The following is an 8,976-nucleotide window of genomic DNA, read 5'->3' as shown; positions in this document are numbered from 1 at the left end:
TGACCCCGCCCCCTCCTGCCGCCCCGCCTAACCCTGCCCCTGCCTCTACCGCCTGTCTGCCCCAGGAGCACTGCCTGAATTTCGTCGTGAAGGAGTCGCACTTCAACCAGGTGATCATGATGAAGGAGTTCGAGCGCCTCTCGTCCCCCCTGATCGTGGAGATCGTGCGGCGGAAGCAGCAGCCGCCTCCCCGGACCCCCTCCGACCAGCCGGTGGACATCGGTAGGAAGCCCCGCCCCTGGGTTGGAGTGGGCACCACAGGACCTGGAAATGCTCCTCCACTACAGGAGCAGGGACGAGGCACACGGGCTTCCCGGGACTCAGAACCCCCAGCTCCAGGGGTGCTCTGCAGAGGGCCGTGTGCTAGCCAGCTGCCATCGCCTGGTCATCTCCGGGAGTGGACGTGGGCATCTGTTTCTGGCTGGGGTGTCAGGTCGGATGGCCCAGGGACACGTGACCAGTGGTCCCCCTTCTCCTTTAGGCACAGTGAGGGGGTGTGGACACGGCCTCACAGGCTCGTCCTGCTTGTCCCCACGCAGCCTGGGAAGGGACATCGCAGACTCCTTATTTCTTCACCTCTCCCTGGGCCCTGTGCTGACCTGGCCCCTGGATTTCAGTGACACCTGGAGATACCAGGGCCTTGGCTGCGGGAGGGTTCAGCTCCAGGGCCAGCGTGAGGCCTCTGGCCTGGGAGAGCTTTGTGCAGAACAGCAGTGGGGCAGAGGCAAGAGGAGGGGTTACTCATGGGGCGCTGAGGCTGACTCCAAAGCTGCCCCTTGCTCGGGTTGGCTGGGGTGGTGGGGACACCTGCTCAGGGCCCTCCACACCCCCAGGCACGTCTCTGATCCAGGACATGAAGGCGTACCTGGAGGGGGCGGGCGCGGAGTTCTGTGACATCACGCTGCTGCTGGACGGGCACCCGCGGCCGGCCCACAAGGCCATCTTGGCTGCTCGCTCCAGGTGAGTGGGGAGCCAGACACCAGGGCAGGCAGGGCCCCCATGCCGGCTGGGTCCACTGAGACCGTGTACCCACCCCCTCCCTGCCATGCAGCTACTTCGAGGCCATGTTCCGCTCCTTCATGCCCGAGGATGGGCAGGTGAACATCTCCATCGGGGAGATGGTGCCCAGCAGGCAGGCCTTCCAGTCCATGCTGCGCTACATCTACTACGGCGAGGTCAACATGCCGCCCGAGGACTCGCTGCATCCTCACAGCCGAGGGGCCCCAGCACCCACTCCCGGTGGCATGGAGACACAGCTGTTCCATCTTGGCTGGGAGAGCTCGGCTTGGAGCCGTGCCTGTGCCCAGCGCTAGGCTGTCTAAGGGCTCTCTGACGTGGGAGGCTGGCAGGGAGAGGTCTGCAGCCAGGAGGGACGGGTGGGTCCTTGACCCTCACATCTGCCTGGAGGACAGGGAGCACCAGGCACGGAGTGAGTCCACCTGTGTCACTGCGTGTGGGGTGCAGGGTGCCCTTCAGGGCCTGTGAGGCCCTGGGACAGTTCTGCAGGCATACAGAGGGTAATTTTTAGGGGAGGGTCCAGCAGGCAACATAACGGTTACATCGCTGGACTCCCACACGGTCGACCGTGGTTCGTGTCCCAGATTCAGTGGCTTAAAACTCACTCCAGGCACATGTGTGCATGTACCCAAGATCCTAAGAGGAGAATAGAGGTTAAGGGATTGCAGTGTGGCCATCCTCCTGGGGAGGTAATTACTCACTTTCTCTCCAGTGAGTGCACATAACAACCCTATAGCAAAAAAGTCTCTAAAAAAAAAACATTCAGGAGAGAGGAGTCACCATTCTCTCTGGATCTCGAATGGGAGTTCTGACCCCCTGAGTGGTTCAGAATCTGTTTCGAGAGCCCCTGTGTCTGGGCCTGGCCTGGGGCCTGCCCTGGGGAGGAGCTTGCACTCTGGTCCTGAGCAAGAAGCAGGAGGCGACCACGGCGCCTCTGGCGTTCTGCATTCCCATGGGGTGGGCATGGGTGCTCCAGGGACGTGGGAGGAGGGTGGGAAGGGCCGCTGGGCAGGAGGACGGGCTCCCTTTGGCGGCTGCTCCTTGACCAGCCCCAGCTACCTGTTTGCGGCCCCCTACTACTACACAACAACCGGCTGCAGGCCTCCTGGAAGCAGAACCTGGAGATGAACGTGACGGTGCAGAACGTGCTGCAGGTAGGTGCCCCCCCAAGTGGGGAGGCCCGCCCGCGCCCACCCTGGGTGGGGAGGGGCCGTCCAGGCCGCTGGGACAGTGCCTCACAACCAGCCTTGCAGATCCTGGAGGCGGCCGACAAGACGCAGGCGCTGGACATGAAGCGGCACTGCCTGCACATCATCGTGCACCAGTTCACCAAGGTCAGGGCCCGCCCTCCCTGGGGACCCCTGCTCACGGTGGCCATGGCCAGGGTAGGGGGCTGGAGTCTGGCCGTCACCTGCAGCAGCGGCCCTGGGGAAGAGCCGGCAGGGCTGTCGCCCACTGGCTGCTGCTCACCCGCATCCCCAGAGCTGGCCTGAATCCTGAGGCCTCTGCCACCCTCCCTGGCCCTCCGGTGACTCCCACTTCACCTTGTCTGGGTCTGTGGTCGTCCTGCAGGTCTCCAAGCTGCCTACGCTGCGGTCGCTGAGCCAGCAGCTGCTGCTCGACATCATAGAGTCCCTGGCCTCCCACATCTCTGACAAGCAGTGCGCGGAGCTGGGCGCCGACATATAGGGCCCTGGCGCCCCACCCACCTGGAGAGGGGCTGGCCCACTGCAGAGACAGCACCTGCCTCATTCGCTTGCACCTGCTGGGAGGTGGCTGCACCTGTCGAGCCAAGAGCCAGGGTGCCCAGAGGCTCCAAAAGGAGCTGAGGTGGAATGGGAGGCCCTAAGCACCTTGTCTGAGGACAGAGGTCACCCAGGAAACAGATAAAGCAGAACCCCTCCCAGGCAGCACCTTCTCGTGGTGTGGAGGTGCAAGTGGGGGCCCCAGGCTCAGTGATGGGGACACTGCAGGAAGCAGGGGGCCTGGCCCCACTTGTCAGTAGCAAGAGACTACAGCGGAACCTGGTCTGGGCTGTGGGAAGCTCAGCCTGACTGCTTGCCTGGGTGATGCAGGCACTGGGTTTTGTTGCTGAGGCCCTCCCGACCAGGGCAACCACCTGGACACGTAGCCCTCATACCCCTGCACCGAGTTCTGCCCGAGGGTCCCTCCTCCCACTTGGAGCTTGGGACTAGAAACAGCTGTGGGGGCCAGGAAGTGAATTTGGGGAAGGGCCCTGAGGGCCACTCCCAGCCAGCATGATCCGGGCTTCAAGGGCTGCAGGGTCCCAGCCCCTCTGTGTGCATCTATGCTCAGGGCTGGGCAAGAAGTCAGCAGAGGTGCCTCGCTGGTCCCCGAGTCCACACTGAGTATTTGCTGTCACAGACATGAATCCCTTAAAGCCACAGCGCAAGGCCTCGCTGCAGTCTCCTCTGACAGCTGCCAGTGCCCAGCGTAGGTCTGGCTGTGCAGCCTGACGACTTTGCCAACCTCCGGTTTGGCCAGTCGTGCCCATTTCTGTCCATGCCACAACTCCTGCCCGCGAGGCCCCGCAGCCACACTGGGGAGAGGGGCTGTGGGAGGCCTGCAGCCCGGCCCCTCCCTCCCCTGCCTGGGGGAGACCCAAGTCAAGCCGCTCTCCACCCTCCTCTTGCTGGGCTGGGAGTTGGCAGGCTACTGCATCCTTGCCTGTGGCGCTAGAGAAGGCCCTGCCAGCCCTGATGTGAGATGCAGTTCTTTTTGGGACCAGGAATCCAGAGACCCTCTTGGTCCTGGCTGCCAGGAAGCCAGCGCTCACCTGGGATAAGGGATCAGCCCTCCTGGCCTCAGGGCGTTTCCAGCCTGTGGTTGTGTGCCAGGCAGGCATGGCCCCACCACAGAGGTGGCCTTGCTCAGAGGCCTGGTCTGGAGCAAGTTGGATACCACTGGCCAAGGACAGCAGACGTGTCAAGTCAGCCAGTGCCCTGGTGCAAGGAGAGCTGGGAGGTGGAGGAGGGGAGCCTGAGGCCGAGCTGCAGGGCAGTCGTGCAGAGGCAGTGAGCCAGCACATTGGCACCCTGGCTTGAGGCAGGCAGCTGGGCACACCGGACGTGAGGCAGTTGTGGGGCCGCAGCCATACCCCGGGCTCCCATGAAACATGGGCCTTGCCACCCACAGGGCAGCCTCACCACACAGCCCCTCCCAGAGGGCTGGCCTGGAAGCCCCTTCGAGCAGCTGTCAGCCAACCCTGCTCTATGCAGACCCTGCAAGTGGCCCCTCAGCTGTCCCGTGTGTGATTTGAATAAATGAGTCTGGGCCGAGGGCCCAGGAAGCAAATCTCAGGACACCGTGTGGCAGCTTCTAGGACTGGGAAGTCCAGTTCCACTGTGCTCCTTGGGCTGTGGTGGCTGGGGACCTGCAGGGTCAGGTCTGGTCACAACTGCCCTGTGCACCCCACTGTTTCCCAGGGGCAGCTGCAGCAAGGCCCCAGTCCCCATAGGTCAAAGGAAACCAAGGACAGGCCAGGACCACACTCCTGCCTCTGAGTTCTACCCACCCCTTCCCAGACTTTTGGGCTAGAAATGTAGCTTCTTGGGGCCTCGCTGCTGCTGACCATACAAATCAGGTAGTTGGTGGCTGCTGTCCCAGGTTTTTAGCTGAGACGGAAGCCTGCCTGTGCATCTGTGTAAGAACTGGGTCTACACTGGGTTTTACACATGTCCTCAAAGGCTGTCCAGGCCCCAAGGAAAGGGTCCCTTCTGAGATGCGGTGGGGCATGGAGCTGCCCCAGCAGGGATGTCTGTTTCCCGTCTATACCGCGCGGCACAGGGCTATGAGCGCCAGGCCCTGCTCTCCACAGCCAGGAGCTTAGGCTCAGGGTCTGAACCCTCTAGGGGATGCAGCAACTCTCAGGGGAATAGGCCTGGTGCCGAGAGAGACTCCAGCGCCCCGCTGGGCTGGACAGCAGGGCTTCTTTCTAGAATCCATTTTATTATGGCATTTGGTGAGTCCGATGGGTGCAGCTCGGATCAGGCCCCTGTCTAGGCAGGCTGGGGGGGGGAGAAGCCCAGCCGCCAGCAGCCCCTCAGGCCATGCTGTTGCTCAGTTGCATGGCGAAGTCCTGCACGTGCTCCTTCAGAGTCTGGCGGGCATCTGCCTGGGCCCGCTTCTCCCGTGCCCGCTCCTGCTGCAGCTTGGTCAGCCGCAGTCGCAGCCGTTGTTCCCGCCGCTTACAGGCCTGCAGCTGGCGCTGCGCCTTGTCCAGGGCATCCAGGGCCGCCTCGGCCCGCCGCTTCCAGAGCAGGGCGCTGCCCACCTGGTAGCTGTGCTCGTTCTGGATGTAGGCTCCGGCCGGCGGGGGCAGGCGCAGCATGTAGGCTGAGGGCGAGACGGGCCGCGGCTCGAGTGGGGAGGGCTGCGGCTCCGGCGAAGGCTGGGCACTACAGCCCGCTTCATCTGCCTGTGCGCCCAGGGGGCCCAGGAGGTCTGAGAAGGGGCTGCTAAGGCCAGGCTCCAGCCTCCCAGCTGGGGACGCAGGCAAAGTGGCAGGTGCCGAAGCCTCTTCCACAGGAAAACAGGTGACGTCAGCAGGTGGAGGTGGAGAAAATGGAGTCGTGGGGCCTCGGGCCTCAGGGTAGCTTGGGGGAGAAAGAGACGAGAGGTCAGGCTTGCCAGACCCGGCTTCACCAGTCTCCCTGACTCCCACCCCGCCAGACACATACACCTGAACCTGCTGCAGACTCTACACAGCAAAAACTGCCCTGCAGGACTGCTGGTGACTAGCCCAAAGCCCAGTCCCTCAGCCCTGGGGCAGGCGAGAGGGACCCCCACCTGCAGACATACCACTTCCTGCACCGCCGGAGACGGCTGACATCGGGGGTCCCAGGTGGGAAGCTGTGTCCCTTGGTCTTGGTTGTCCGGCGCAACTTGGAGAAAGACTCAAATATGGTGGGGACTGCCCCCTCCTTCAGCCTGTGGTACCCACTGTGGGAAAAGCAGCCCAGATGAGCCGGGGACAGGAGCACAGAGCCAGCACAGCCTCATCGCCCAGCGCGGGATCCCGGGCCAGTGCTGTGGCGGCTAGCAGTACCACCACCCTAGGGTTGGGAAATACGACGGGTAGAGGGACGCCGATCTCTTCCCTGGGTACTCCTCAAAGTTGAGGTATGTGGGAAGGCTCCACCAGAAGTCGTTCTTTTTTTTCTTTCTTTCTTTTTGAGAAGTGTTTGCTATAGGGCACGTGCGCTCGCCAGAAAGACAGAGAGAGATAGAAAGCGAGAAATCACCCCCTAGGGGGAATGCCCACACCGCAATCCCTTCTCCTCCTTTCTCCTCTCGGGATCTTGGGCACGCACGCACACGCGCCCGGCATGAGTTTTAAGCCACCGGGTCCGGGACGTAAACCGCAGTCAACTACATAGGAGTCCAGCGACATAGCCATTATGTTAACTGCTGGTCCCCAGAAGTCTTTCATTTTAAAAATTTTTGCTACATGACACGTGTGCTTATCAGAGAGGGAGAAAGCTTCCTCTGCGGGGAATGGTCACACTATCACTTCTCCATTTCTCTTTTGAGGGATTTTGGGCGTGTGTTTCTCAAGCTTCCTGGTCTAGGATTCGAACCTTGTACTCAGCCATGTAGGATCTAGTTCCTTAACCACCAAGCCATGGGTGGCTGCACTAGCAGTTTTTTATTTGTGGATTTGCTGAGGACTGGGACTCTGAAGAACACTCTTTGGGAAGGATTTCGTTTTGTTTTGTTTTTGGGTCATGGGCCCAGTGATCCCAGCAGTGCCAGTACTGTGAAGAACTGGGAGGAGGCGGCGTCCTCAGAGCCGAGGCAGACTGTCCTCATGCCAGGTGCCCCGTTCTGCCTGCTGCTCCAACGCCTCCCACCCTGTCCCAGGGCTGCCTGGCGAGGCCCACCTGATTCCCACCAGCTCGAAGCAGTTTTCCTCGAAGTGTTTGGAGCAGAAGTAGATGTACTCGGACGCCGGGTCCCACAGGCCCTGGCCGCTGGGGTCCAGCCGCTGGCAGTTGGCCAACCACAAGCCTCGCCTTGGGTTGTCCTTCTTGGGAAGTCTGCGGAGTCACAACCCCATGGGCACCAGGCTGCCCGCCCCCGGGCTCATGCTGCCCGTGCTCCCCGACGGGAAGGCCAGGCCCTGCACAGGCTGTCATGAGACCACCCGCCCGGGCACAGACAAGGAGAGTGGGCCTCGAAAAGTAAAGCAACTTGGTCAGCATCCCGCTGCAGGTGGAGCGGGTCCACGCCTAGAGGACCGCCAGCCTTTGGGACAGGACTAGGTCCCGCCGGGACCGCCCCCTTCCCGCGTCCCTCCCACAAGTTCAAGCGTCCCCAGGAGCCTGAGAAACTCCTGCGCAGTCGCAGTCCCGCGAGGCGGGCAGCACCGGCGCATGCGCACGGGAGCCTTGGCGCGCCAGCACGCACGCGCGCTGACCTGTGGAAGGAGATGCCGCGGTTGCGCGTCTCGCGGGTGTCCCGTGTGCAGCAGCCGGCGGCGGAGCAGTGACGCGGCATCTGGGGGAGAGGCGGGAGCTAGGTCGCGAGCAGCTGTACGGGCCCGGAGGGGCTCGTGCCCCCAGCCGCCGCTCCACTCCACGGGGCCCCGACCCACGCCCAGTCCGATCTCGTCCCAGTCCCGTCCCAGCCCGTTTTCTTGACTCCGGTCAGCGGCACTCACGGTCTCGCCATTGCTGCGCCGCCGAAGTCTCGCGATGGGTGGCGCGCGGCGGAAGTTAGTACCGCACACTCGAGCGGGCGGTGCTCGGCCGAGGGGCGGGGCGGGGCGACGTCCTACGCGAGCACCGGAAGCGGCCGCCGTCGCGCATGCGTGTCCCCAGCGTTCTGCGCTCCGTCGCTGTCCCCCTCTTGGGGCTCTTGTCCGATCCAAGCCAAAGCCATTGTTCTCTGGAAACACCCCGGCACGGGAGAAGCGGTCCCAGCGGGTCGGCGCGGAGCAGCCCGAACCGGCAGTGCCCGGGGAGCCGCGGGTGGCCGCCCGCCCGGAAAGGCCCTTGACCGAGGAAGCTCCACCGAGAAAACCGGCCGGGCGCTGCACGCAAGAGCCGGACAAAATTCTGCTCAAACGTACCCCCGGGGCCAGGCTAGGACTGGGGGGTCGGCTGGCGTCCTCACGGACTGCACTCTGGGGACATGTGGGCAGGAGGGTCTGCTGTAGTGACCTGCAGGAACGTGACAGCCGGGGAAAGCTGAGAACGCCCACGTCTGCGTGACAGCAGCCAGTCCACCTTCCAACAGACCGACCCGGCGGAGGTGGCATATCCCGGTATCCCAGGGACTTGCGGAGGCCGAGGCAGGGGGAGTGCCACACGGCCTGACCCGGTCCTAAAAAATCACTTAGGGGTCCAACTTAGCGGTCAGAGGGCCAGCATGGCCCCGCAAAGTGTGAACGCTGGCCCCGGGGCTCGGCAAGTACCCCGGGCAGAGGTGCCCAGAAGGCGTTGCAGGTGAACATGCCTCCTGGTGGTGGCGAGGCGCGCTTTTTTAAAAAACGGGGGTGCTACGTAGTGGTTAAGGCGCTTAACCCCCTCATGGCCAACTGCAAACCCAGCAGCTTGAAACTCACGTGTGCGAGCATGCCTAAAACCTCGAAGGGAAGGGACCAGCAGATGGCCTAAGGGTTATGTCGCTGGACTACACGTGGCTAACCTGTTAGCCTCCCCAGTCAGGCGGCTTCAAACACACTGGGCAAACGGAGAAGGGATTGCAGTGTGGCCATCCCCTCTGGGAGGGGATTTATCGCTTTCTCTCAGGCAGGCACCCTATAACAAACTCTTGAAAAAAAAATATCAAGGGAAGAATGTAAGAGGGGATTGCGTTGTGGCCATCCCTAGAGGGTGAGTTCTCACTTTGGCTCTCCTGTTAGCACATCATACACATTAGAGCCAAAAATCAAAACCAAACAAAAACACCTCCGGGGGGCCAGCAGGTGGATGG

The 8,976-nt window shown here is 62.6% G+C and overlaps 2 protein-coding genes across 2 annotated transcripts in view; one reads left to right on the top strand and one right to left on the bottom strand.

The window, feature by feature from the left end:
• LZTR1 (leucine zipper like post translational regulator 1) overlaps positions 1-2,927 on the top strand; it is a 36,654-nt gene extending 33,727 nt beyond the window's left edge. Inside the window, 7 exon segments of the mRNA XM_006140188.3 lie at positions 66-222; positions 834-960; positions 1,052-1,201; positions 2,073-2,098; positions 2,101-2,171; positions 2,271-2,351; positions 2,590-2,927. Of these exon segments, the coding sequence (XP_006140250.1) occupies positions 66-222; positions 834-960; positions 1,052-1,201; positions 2,073-2,098; positions 2,101-2,171; positions 2,271-2,351; positions 2,590-2,706 (729 nt within the window). The 3' untranslated portion in view covers positions 2,707-2,927.
• Positions 2,928-4,966: 2,039 nt separating this feature from the next.
• THAP7 (THAP domain containing 7) lies at positions 4,967-7,773 on the bottom strand. The gene is made up of 5 exons (XM_006140187.3): positions 7,700-7,773; positions 7,457-7,536; positions 6,921-7,076; positions 5,839-5,979; positions 4,967-5,633 (listed from the first exon to the last, which is right to left on the bottom strand). Exons 2-5 carry the CDS (start codon positions 7,534-7,536, stop codon positions 5,081-5,083), a joined length of 930 nt encoding a protein of 309 aa, XP_006140249.1. The 5' UTR covers positions 7,700-7,773; the 3' UTR covers positions 4,967-5,080.
• Positions 7,774-8,976: the final 1,203 nt, after the last annotated feature.

This window comes from Tupaia chinensis, unplaced genomic scaffold (genome assembly GCF_000334495.1).
Source record: "Tupaia chinensis unplaced genomic scaffold, TupChi_1.0 Scaffold000024_1, whole genome shotgun sequence".
NCBI lineage: Eukaryota > Metazoa > Chordata > Mammalia > Scandentia > Tupaiidae > Tupaia > Tupaia belangeri.
The sequence above is the reverse complement of the archived record's forward strand: the minus strand, read 5'-3'. Positions and strand labels throughout refer to the sequence as shown.